At 37.4% G+C, this 12,626-nt stretch overlaps 1 protein-coding gene across 3 annotated transcripts in view; it reads left to right on the top strand.

Annotated features, from left to right (window-relative positions):
- The window catches only part of SLC4A4 (solute carrier family 4 member 4), a 347,003-nt gene that overhangs the window by 279,698 nt on the left and 54,679 nt on the right, over positions 1-12,626 (top strand). For all 3 annotated transcript variants that reach the window (XM_057546346.1, XM_057546345.1, XM_007193578.3), the window contains exon 15: positions 2,617-2,687. In XM_057546346.1, coding sequence (XP_057402329.1) covers positions 2,617-2,687 — 71 coding nt within the window. The remainder of the gene's footprint in view (positions 1-2,616; positions 2,688-12,626) is intronic.

Here is a 12,626-nt window from a genome sequence, read left to right as displayed (position 1 = left end):
TTATCTGTTGTTCATTTCACAAGGAAAGAGCCTGGAATACCTTCCTCCTCCCTCCTCACTACTTGTTTCACACTAGGCAGAAAAGTGTGTTGCAAAAAGACCTTCACTCTGTTACGACAAGAAGCTCATAAAATTGCATTAAAGAATCTAGCTCAGGAAGGACAGCCTCCCAGACACCCTCTAAATAGTGCCTTTGATTTCTCATGTGCTGTTTTCCTTCAAATGCTCAGACAGGTCAGACATTCCTGTTTACAGTAGAGAGATCCACATCATCTAACACTGGTGAATCGTTATCTCCCACCTTGAATTCTGTGGCCACATAAATCATCTTGATTTTGATGAATAGAAATATTGGGTAGGAAAAGAAAGAATGATGGACACGGTTTTGGTACCAGCTCTACTTCTGGTTGACTCTGTAATCCTGGGCAAGAAACCTGGCATATCTTGCCTCAGAGTCCCATCCAACATAAAACGGGTATAAAAGTATACCTGTTATGTGCTCTTATATGTTGTACAATGAACAAATGGAATAATGTAAGAAAATGTACTTTAAGCTTTTTAGAACAAAATAGTAATAAGATTCTAGGTTTTACTACTAATAATTTACTAACGTCTTCTTCCTTCGGGGATTTATGTTTTGTCTTACTGTTTGGGCCAAGCATCCTTTATCCTATTTTGATTCTTTCTGTGACCTATAATGAAACACAAAGCATGAGAAAACAGAGTCTGCACGTGTGCTTGTTTTACTGATGAATTAGGGAAGCCGTGGCGGCAGCAGCTAGCATGAGGTTAAAAGTTTAACAATTCCAGAGCCTTCAAAGATCAGAATGGATTGCAAAAAACTAGAACCAAAGCTAAGTATTTTCTCCCCTTTTGTTTTCCTTATTTCAATTCTTTTGTCTTTATCTGCTGTCATTCATTTGTCGTCATAGAATGACCCCTTTCCTAGCTTCTCTTACTGACAGTAAACAATTGTTTTTCAGCTTTATTGAAGTATAATTGACAAATAAAATTATATTTAAAGTGTACAACATGATGATCTCGTTATGTGTATACATTGTGAAGGGATTCCCACTAATTTAATTAACATATCCATCACCTCACATATTTATTTTGTTTTATTTGGTGAGAACACTTAAGTTTTACTCTCTTAGGAAATTTCAGATCTATGGTATAGTATTATCAACTGCAGTCACCATGTTATAATTAGATCCTCAAACCTTAGTTCTCTTACAACTGAAAATCTGTACCCTTTTACTGGCTCTCCCTATTTCCCCCATCACCCAACCGCTGGCAACCACCAGACTTTTTTTGGACTTTTTTTTCCCTAAGATTCCATCTATAAATGATACCATGCAGTGTTTGGCTTTCCATGTCTGACTTATGTCGCTTAGCATAATGTCTTCCAGGTTCATCCATGCTTTTGCAAGTGGCAGGATTTCCTTCTTTTTTAAGGTTGAATAATTAACAAATATTTTTGAGTTCCTGTTAGTTAAGTGCCAGACTGGGCAGATTCTGGGAAAAAGCAGTGAACAAGGCATACCCCTTTTCTTCTTCCTTCAGGGATCTTATATTCTAAATTGAAACAGTCAAATAAACCTGTTTGTTTCGTCTTAGAAGTTTATATAAGTGAGACCTAAAACATGGCAACCTAAGAAGACAGGCTAGGGGTCTGGGGGCTGGGTTGAGGGGCGCTCTGGGACCAAACAATAATTAGCAATTTGGATGTTAAATGAACTTTGTGAGCCTCAAAGTCAAAAACTTGGTAAGTGTTGTTTCATAATATTTCTGTAAATGAGGGATAGTCTCTGCATCACAATTTATTTTCTAATACATAAAGCTTCAAATAATAGGAAAAGAGCTTATCCGATAAAGAAAAATCTTGTAATTGTAGAATACTTTTTAAATCCTATGTTTTAATTTTAGACTCCTAAGTAGAAAGGAAGCAATGAAATATTTCAAAGAGGAGGGTTGGTTTAATAAATAAACTAGGTTCTTCTGCAAGTGACATCTTCATAAATCTACAAATGATGCCAAACTGTATGAAAATAATTTAAAAATTAGATTAAATATTCATGCTCATTATAATAATACATTATATATAATTTATTATTTAGCACTTTTTTGTTTTCACACATTTTGCAAAGATATACTGTCTCATATGAATTCCAAATTTCCAAAGTTCAAAAATCAGCTGATTCTTAATTAGTAAAGCTTCAATTCATGAGATTTGACTGTGCGTGAAGCCAGTGATCAACTTCCTCACTTATTAACAGCCATTTTTTCCACTAGGCAAAATATATTAAGTGCCTTTTAGTAACATAGAAGTGTTGGTTTTTTTTTTTAAACCTGAAACAAGCAAAGTACAATATCATCTCCTTAAATATTTGTCGTTGTTTCTTATCAGATTAGAGCACAAAAGGCATGTCCAAATTTTTGGTTGTTTTATGTAGGTGAAAGGTGAATACAGTTATAATAAAGAAAAACTTATTGTGCCTTTATGTTGTTATTGAAGACTTTTTTTAAATGCCTAAGCCTGCTTGTTTAGATTCCTAAATATGCATGTAGGTCACTTTAATTTTATTTTTACAGTAAAAAATGGTCTTTTGCTTACAGTTAATATCTCCATGTCTAATAATACCACATTGGCTCCTGAAGATTTGCCACCTATTTCTTCTACTGATGCGGTAAGTGGCTTAGTATTTCAGATCATTTGCATATTGTACACTCTAATAATACTCATAATATGATGTCTCCCACCACTCAGCAAGCCTAGTCTGAACACATATTTAATAGTCAGTGATGGTAGAGGGACAAGAAAAACATTTTCTGTCCTCTAGTCAGCTTTTTTTCCTTTTCTTTTAAACTTAAGTGCAAACTTAAGTGCACTTAAAGTGCAATATACTTTTCAAACCTTCGTAGGAATTTGCCTGTTTTGTCCATTAATTGTCACCTTGAAATATTTTCACAAGGGAAAGTGACGAAGTTGCAAAGTGAGAGCGTAGTATCCTCTCTTTGTTTCTAGTACGATTACGAATCCTTCTGACTACCAGATGGGGCTGTGTTCCCTTCACTGAGGGTGACTGCAGCAGGACACTTCCCGTGTCACTTAGAAAGGACCGTGCCTCTGTCACATGATATCCTTTCCCATGGCTTGTAACCAAGGATCTTTAAGAGACTGGAACTAAGCTTTAAAAATGAGCTGTTCTGCATGGACGGTCGCACACTGGAAGAAGACTTTTGTGTTAGAGAAAAAGGGGAAAGTGCTGTTTCAGACTTGTAATTGTGTTCCTTCTACACTGGATATGGAATCTTACCAAAGAATATCAATCTTTCAGTTATAAAGACAGAACCCATACATAATACTTTGTATTGATCGAGTGCCCATCTCTCAGGAGACCAGAACACTTCTGCAGATATTATATAATCGGTGCCCACAACATCCCTTTCAAAGATGATGCTTTGTATCTTTCCTGGCCAACTCTCACTTGACCCTGTTTCTCTCTTGTTTTCATATTCAATGGCTCTCTTGACTTCTTTCCTTACTGTTTTCTCTGACTTTCTCCAAACTTTGCCTCTCTGTTTCTTCCATGGTTGAGAGCGTGTGTGTGTGTGTGTGTGTGTGTGTGTGTATGTATGTGTGTATCAAAGAGAGTATGTATATGTTTTAAAGGCCACATATAGAAAAGAGTTCAGTTTTCAATCTTCAAGCCAGCCAGCCAGCCTAGTGCCTAAAAGGATGTGACTAAAACACAGAGAAAAATACTCCCTTCTAGACTTTTAAGGAATTTAATTAAAATCTAATTAAAAATTTAAAATATATATGTAACTAATTAAAACGGTAAGTTCATTTGCATTAAAAATTAATAAAATACTTCCAATGACTTAAAAAGAGATTGTTTCCTAACTTGATTGTTTCCTAACTTATTTGTTTTTGTAACTAATCAAAGAAAGCTTTAAAATTAATGAATTTTTTAAGCCCTGTCTTTGGGCAAGTCCTGGAGAGACTCTAGTAATTGATATGTAATTATAATAAGATGTCACTATAAGATTCATGGAAAACAAATGCAAGTTGTGGTTGACTTCTGGTATGACCATGACAGAGGCACAATAATGATGATAATTTAGCTACCATTTATAAAGCATCTACAAGAGACCGGGTGTTTTATACATATTATCATATTATATATGATATATCATATTTATATATATCATATTTATATCATATTACATATTATCATCATTATAAACCTTAACATGTATTGTAATCATTAACACAACCTACTGGGCAAATTATCTCCATTTTATAAATGAGAGCAACTGAAGCTCCAGAAGGTAAATAACCTTTCTTGCTCTAGGTCACATAGCGATAAATTAGTAGAACAAAGATTGAACTAAAGTTTGGGTGGTTCCACGACCTGTGGTATTGCTGATGCACCATGATGCTTCAGTGTTTGCAAATTGGAATGTTTACTATTGTTTACTTTTTTAGTTCCTATGAATGCTCTATACTCCAGGGCAGCAGTCCCCTCATGTGTGTATCAATTGTACACCTTAATTAAAATGTTAAGTTGCTATGTCCAGCACCTCTAGAGAAGAAATTAGGGAAAAATATGTAATGTGTGTGTATGTAATTATAAAGGACAACTTTTATTCTCTTCTTTATTTCTCCTTTTCTATCTGTATCTATTCCTTTATGTATACTTTGCATAAACACACACACACATATATGTGATCCAAAAATGAGCGTTAGAGAGGTAATATGATTTATTATCATCACTTATAGCACCCACTCTTGAGCACCTACTAGGGGCCAGGCTCTTTGCATTAATTGTTTATAATCCTCACAATACCTTTGTGAGTTAGGATGTTACCTGTATTTCGTGGATGAAACAGAGGCTTATAAAGGATAGCTGACTTTCCAAAGGCCATATGACCAGTATATAGTAAAACCAGAATTTGGACTCAGGGCCTTCTGACTCCAAGCTCTGCATATTTCCATTCTGTGGGGAAGCAGAATAGCATGTCCCGTAGAAGGATTTACAGATACATTGCTCTCATGTCAGATGCCTGGTTGCAAACGCAGGGCTCCACTACTTTAAACACAGGCTCTGGAACCTGCTCAGCTTCCCATCTGTAAAACGGTGATGATAAGAGTATTCCCTCAAAGATGCGAGAAGAGCCAGATTAATAAACAGGCAAAGCTTCGCCGAGTGGCTGGCACGTACTTGTCTCTCGATCAATGTTAGGTACGGTTTGTATTCTATTTAGGCGTTCTTATCATTCTCCTGGGCCGCTTGTCACCGAAACTCAGGTTGGTGGAGAGAAGAAATTGAAAGCCACTGCTTCTGACCACCTACTGGGTCCTCTGTGTGTTTGGCCCCACTAGCTCAGTTCCCCTGGACCTTTCCTAAGACCTACGGTCAGCAGGACTTTATTTCCTTCTTTTCATTTGGCCATAATTAGATCATGAAAGAAGGTGCTGTAAGAGTGACATGCAGTCCCTGGGCACCCACGAGATGCCCTCTCACAAGGCCCTAAGAACATCCTGTCAGAGGTAGGAAGGCCTTTTCTTTTCAGCTTCATTAGCATGAAGACAAGCTTTCTTCTTCCTTGTGGTATGGGTGTGTTTTCTGGGGGAAAGAGCAGGAAAACCGGGGCATGAGAGCATTTAGACAGAAGTTAGAACTCAAGAATAACCACCCTTCAAGATAAAAAGCCAGATTTTCCATTATTTGCATTTATTGTTGGAATCATTGTGTCTTTAAATCTTCTCACCTTCATCAGTTTTCCCATTGATTTCTCACTTGGATTATCCCTTCAGCCTGCAAAACAAAGCTCTTTAAAAGGGCTCTGTAAATCTTTGAGACCAGCCACAGCTTATCCACACTGTATCTAAGCAATTAGTGTTGAGATTTGCTGGCTTCCACTTACCAGCTCTTAGAGGGAGAGAACAGATTTCAAAATCTAACGTCAGAAGCTTCTCTTCTGAAGACGTGATAGAATGGATCGGTTAGTATTTGTTTTTCATGTTACATTCCTTTTTGTTTTCGTTTTTTGTTAAATTGAGTCATACCTTAAAAGACACAGTTCTTATGTGCTCATTGCAATGAGTTTTGACAATTTTTTACCTCATGTAACCACCACACAAAACAAGATATAGAAGATTTCCATCATCCCAGAAAGTGCTCTGAAATGCTCTATTTCCTGTTTTATGCCCCAGCTTTCTGAGCCTTGGGAGATCTTTCTTTGCCAAACTGCTCTGCCCCCCACCTTCAGAGGGCAGATGCCTTAGCCCTTTCAGAAGTGGCTGAATGCCACAGAGGCGTTTCTCTCTGCTCTCCTGCCCTGCTTCCCATCTTAGGAAAGTGGCTTTCTTGCATTTGATGGAGACTGTGTGTCTAAGAGGGGTTTCTCTCAGCTCTTCTGTTGAATCTCCGGGCTCTTATGAACTATCTGTGCATTTGACAAAGACCATTAGAAAGTTTGGTGGGTGGACAGACGCAGGCTTTGTCGACACCTGAGGCTCCACGGAATTCCAACGTGTCACCCCAGACTACAGGCAACCATTAAAAATTCATTAAAGATTTGGCTTATTTCTCCATCCCTCCATCTACAGTGCATTTATCTTCCACCTGCTGCTCTGCCGGGGATCAGGCAGCCATGGATCTCTTCTCTCCTGTGAAGGTCTTGTAACTTTGGAATTTAGTTTATTTAGGTTTCTTTGCATCCTCATCTCACTGGTGGAATTTTTAAAACTATGATTTTATAGCTTATCTTGCTTGCTTTTGTTGTTAGGTTGGGACAACCAACAGTCTCCTGTAACTTTCTATATCTTAATGATAAGTAAACAACCAATTAGTTGTGGTATTTCACAACAGTATATGTAACTACAGTCGCAGCTCACATACATCCTGTAGACCATAAAGTAAGGTTGCAGGTCACTGCAAGTCTGGCTTACCCACTGCAGGGAAAAAATCCTAAATGAGTACATTAACCACTTAACCTTGAGACTTTTATTTGTAGCATTACCCTCATTTATATATATGTTTATATATAAATATACGTGTGTGTGTGTGTTTAAAGGCTTATATTTTACCAGTTGATACTCAAAGAGAGCAATGTAGACTCTTTAATTTTTATTTTTGAATTTTTTTGCTTATTGTATTACCCAATGAAACATGTCATGATAGTCTACATGGAGATGCTGTTAATCATGGGCCTAAGGCCTGTTACAGTCTCATAAACACCGCTTGGCAGTCAGACATGGAAGTAAAAGTGCTTTGATTTGATGTACCTTCAGGGTGATTCTAGGAGCTAACATTCATTTTCATGGGAAATGGAATGTCATATTAATCTTCTTGTGCATGACATCCTTGTGATTCTCTCTCATTAAGAAAGTGAAGTGCAAAAACTATTCTGTCCTTAAATCTCCTTAAAGAGTACATGTTCCGGGGCTTCCCTGGTGGCGCAGAGGTTGAGAATCTGCCTGCCAATGCAGGGAACACGGGTTCGAGCCCTGGTCCGGGAAGATCCCACATGCCGCGGAGCAGCTGGGCCCGTGAGCCACAACTGCTGAGCCTGCGCGTCTGGAGCCTGTGCCCCGCAACGGGAGGGGCCGCGACAGTGAGAGGCCCGCGCACCGCGATGAGGAGTGGCCCCCACTTGCCGCAACTGGAGAAAGCCCTTGCACGAACCGAAGACCCAACACAGCCAAAAATAAATAAATAAATAAATAAAGTAGCTATAAAATTAAAAAAAAAAAAAAAAAAAAAGATGAAACAGAGGACTCACCAGTCCTTGAATACGTAGGATGTCCTCCCTTATAAAAAAAAAAAAAAAAAAGAGTACATGTTCCTACTTTTTAAAATATTATGGAAAATTTAAAACATGCACTAAAATAGAATAGTACAATAAATCCTCATATGTACACATCACCTAGCTTCAATGACTGTCAAAATTTTTCCCACTGTCTCTCATATATCCCCCACTTTTGTCTTTGCGGAGGCTACTATGGTGTTTTAAATTTTAAAATTAATCCTTCAGTATACATTTTACTTTTAAGATTTATAAACATATTCACTCAATACTAACAGGGTCATCCTCTAGAAAATGAGATCCATAAAAATAGGTTGAAATCTCTTTTCATGAGATTGACCTCAGTTAAAACCCTCAACAACTTGGTCCCATTTCCTTTGCACCTTTTTTCTCACTACCCATTTACACAGACACTCTGCTTTGGTCCACTCACTGTGAGTTCCTCCTCATGGTGAGCATTCAATAAGTGGTGCCTAAAGGACTTATTGGATGAGTGAATGAAGCATCATATGTCCCTGAATCCGCATCTTTGCTCATGGTGTCTCTCCATCTAATGCTTTACCTCTTTGTTTCTGCCAATGCAGAAAGAAATATACACCCAAAGTTTGTCACTTTTATTCCCCTCTTCATTGACTTTTGTTACTCTCTCTGTCATTCCTTTCTAGTTTTGTTGTCCCGCCACACTTCTTCCTACTGCCTTTTGAGTATGAGAGTTCTACAAAGACCAGTTCTTTTCTCAAGGTGCAGTTTAACTTTTGTTTTCCCTGTGCTCAGTGAAGTTAATTAGTCCCTCTTCTGATCTAATCATCTCTGTACCATTCATTTAGACACTTGCTTTTGCTGCCTTGAATTATTAGTTAATATTTAAGTGGACATATTTTATTTCTCCAATAAAACTTTTAAAAGTTGTTGTTTTTATTCTTCTTTATTGTTCCCTTAAAGCTTATCTTAGTTAGCCATGTAATTGGGGCCCAGTGCATCTTCTGTTTTCTTTTGGCCACATTTTTCTACTTTCTCTTTTGTTACTCAAAATAGCCTATATCTAATTGAAATAGCATCACCAGAGTTAGAAAAAAAAAATAGGGTCCCAGTTACATTTGAATTTCAGATAAATAATGAACAATTTTTTTAGTGTAAGTATGTCCTACATATTACATAGGACATACTTATACTAAAAATATTATTCACTGTTTATTTGAAATTCATATGTAACTGGGAATGCTGGATTTTAACTGACGATCTAAATTGAACGTATTTTTTACTTTAGTTTTGTTCTCCAGATAGAAAAAGTAGATACACTGATAGATATCTTCCTTAAATATGTCAAATATTTGTGTCTTGATGAGTGATTTCATTCATTCAATTAACAAACATTTCTTTTGGCGCCTGCTGTATCCTAAATTGAATTCTGCCCCTGTCTTTGCTCTTCTTTCTTATTTTTTGGTGACACACAGTCCCTTTGGTCTGCAGGCGTTATACTTTTGTCATTTCTGGCTTTTACCCGTCCTGTCCAAAGAGACCAAATCCTTGTCAATCTCCCTTTCTCTCTCTCCATCTTAATCTTTCACCTTTCTTCCTCCATTCTTGTTTTTCCCAGCACCCCCCTTTTCCTTCCATACCCATAACTGGGTTCTTTCTCATCTACCACAAGCATCTCAAAAGTCTTCGCCAGCCCTAAAGAACTTGCCTTGGTCCTGTAATGCTCACATGCTCTAGCCTTTCCTTTTGTTACTGTATTTCTTAAAAATTGTCTGGAATTGCCATTTCAGTTTTTCATCCTCACATATTTCTCAACTCATTTCCCTTTTTTGAACTCCTCTCAAGAAATTACCAGAAGTATTCTAGTCACAAAATAAAGCAATAAAAATAAATCAATGGATTTTGTTCAGTCTTCATCCCTCATTATCATTTCTGCAACATTAGACCCTTATCAACCCTCCCCCACATATTACTATTTTCTCGTCCTTTGATTTTCAACATTGTGATTGTACTTTTCCTTTTACCCATCACTCTCAAAGTCTTTTGTGGTGTTTTTACTTCCATTGCAGGTACCCTAGATGTTTTACACTCGTTTCTTCTAGCACACTTTCCCTTTGTAGTGTTATTAAATTTTATTACTCCAGTGATCAGCTCTTTGCAGCTGACTCCTTAGTTGATGTCTCCAAACTTGACATCTCTCCTAGATGCAGGTCACCAGACCCATTGGGCATCTCTCTGAGCATTTGCACCTTACAACACTGATGGTCTCATTGAAGGGAGCTACAGTGTGCTTGCAATAGAAGGTTAGAAACATCATGAGAATTAGAGATCATATGCTATGAGAGTTCTGACAGGCAAAGAGGACTTCTGAGATTATATTCCCAACTGTCTTGTTATTAAAGTTCTGATTTAATCACTTAAATCCTGTGCATAGACTTTTGAGGAATAAAGATCAAAGCCATAGAGAAATGAGAATCACCTATAAGGAGTAAAGGACAGAGTGGCGAGATAAAAGTCTCCTGCATTAAGCTCAGAGGGGACGATGGTCGCTTGAACAAGAGTGGTAGCCATAGCTATGGGTGAGATGTGATGTATTTTAATATAAAGTCTTCACCATAATGTGACTTGCGAGAAAGAAAAGAATTAACAATGACTTCAAGGTTTTCTGTTCTTAGAATCGAGGAGGATAGAGTTGCTATTAACAGAAATGGGCAAGACCCTAGGGGGAGCAGGTTTGAGGAAGATTAGGAGTTAGTTTTTGAACATGGTTAAGTTTAACATGCCTCTGAGGATGTAAGTACGGATGTAGAATAGTTTACTAAGAAGTAGGTACAAAATGATTAATCTTTCTTTGAATTGGAGAACATTTGCTGAGGGGTTAAGAAATCACTTTTAATCTTGAAAGCAGGAAGTTGCTCTTAGAGTGAATGAAAATTGGAGTGTGGTTGAAATACAGAGTGTCATATTAGGAGGACAGAATTATCTCAGTTATAACAACACGAAGGCACTACTTCTGAAGCTTCTTTGCATCACTGCCTCCTTTGAGGTTCTAATGAAATCTTTGGTCACTCTTCCCAGGTAAATGGACATACACACAATGTTTTACATATTTCAGCGGATTGAGGGATTTCTTTCTTCTTCATGTCACTTGACATCTACGTTGGTTGTGTCCAACACAGTATTGCCTTCTTTCAGGAACCAGTGTTATTTGGTTGTACATTTTCCACCATGACTTACTGAACTGTAAACAGAGTGGTTTTCATGTGAAGGATACTATTCACTTTAGAGCATTTTCCAAAGTTAGGATCACAGTGATCTTCATGGTACTCTTTTACAGCTATTTAAGTAAAAAGTCCTATTTGTAGTTGCACAGGAAAATGAAGTTACTTTTTCCTGTGTTCCAACTGAGTGGTGATAGAGTTGAGATTGAAACCCATGAGGGTATTTTCCCAGTCTGCTGCTTTGATACATGTTCAGTATTTCCATGAACTAAAGAAGAATCATTTACATCTTTTTGCTTATTCTATGACTGAATTACAAATGATCAAAACCAGAATTATTTACAGTGAATCAAGCAGCATCACAAACACTATTCATGAAATAATAAGTATAAAAGGCTGCCAAACAAAAATGTGTAATGTACTATTCTGATGAAATCATGAGATTTTTATTTAGTAGAATAATGTAAAGTAACATAGGAGTCCTAGACAAGAGATTAAACCATGGTAGACACACTTTTTCTCTGAAGAACCAGATCGTAAATATTTTAGGATTTGTGTGTCAGTCTCTGTTGAAATTATTCAACGCTGCAGCTGTAGCAAAAAGCAGCCATGAACAGTGTGTAAATGAATGAGCATGGCTGTGTTTCAATAAAACTTTATTTACAGAAACAGGTAGTGGGTTGTATTTGGCCAGTGAAATGTTGTTTATTGAGTCCTAGATTAAACTACTCATGGTAATTTTAGATAACTTTTAATAAGAGATGGGTAGATAGATAAACAGATAGGTGGATAGATAATCCTGCTCAGCACCGGCCTCCCTCAAGGGTTCACCTACTTTGCTTTAAAGCTGCTGACCTAAGGCTGCCTACATAGAAAACTTCTTGTGTCCACGAACATGGAGTAGACTTAAGTTTATTGAATGCAGAAGCTACACTTAGAACTTCTCTGTATCAGCACCCAGCCCAGAATGGAGCTCAAAATGATTAGTTGAATAATCGCCCCAATCAGTGGAATAAGTTGACCTATCTGGACCTTTCTCCGTTCTCATCCTTACTTCACGTCACATGCCCCTAACCTGTCGTTAGAGAACTCGGTGTGGAGAGAGCACAGCTTGGAGCAAAGAGTGCTGTTCGTGAAGATGATGACAATTTTTTTAATTGAAGTACAGTTAATTTACAGTGTTGTGTTAGTTTCAGGTGTTCAGCAAAGTGATTCAGTTATACATATGTATACAAATCTATTCTTTTTCAGATTCTTTTCCATTATAGGCTATTACAAGATACTGAATATAGTTGCCTGTGCTATACAGTAGGTCCTTGTTGTTTATCTATTTTAAATATAGTAGGGTGTATCTGTTAATCTCAAACTCCTCTCAGACTGAACTAGGATTCCAGAGAGGTGAGTCAGGAGCTGCTTTGCAGTAGGCAGGGATTTTGAGAGACAGAGAGACTCAAGGCCTCCTAACCGTGTAAAGGCAGAATAGCTCAGTTTTGTCCGTTTTAATTATTGGGGTCCTGCTTAAATTTTACATGAAAAAGATGTTTCACTGATGATAAAAATTTAAAAACCATTAGCTTCTAGCAAGTGGCAACTTGTATCAGTGCAGTT

This window comes from Balaenoptera acutorostrata, chromosome 5, assembly GCF_949987535.1.
Source record: "Balaenoptera acutorostrata chromosome 5, mBalAcu1.1, whole genome shotgun sequence".
Taxonomy (NCBI): Eukaryota; Metazoa; Chordata; class Mammalia; order Artiodactyla; family Balaenopteridae; genus Balaenoptera; species Balaenoptera acutorostrata.
This window is presented reverse-complemented; position numbering and strand designations above follow the sequence as displayed.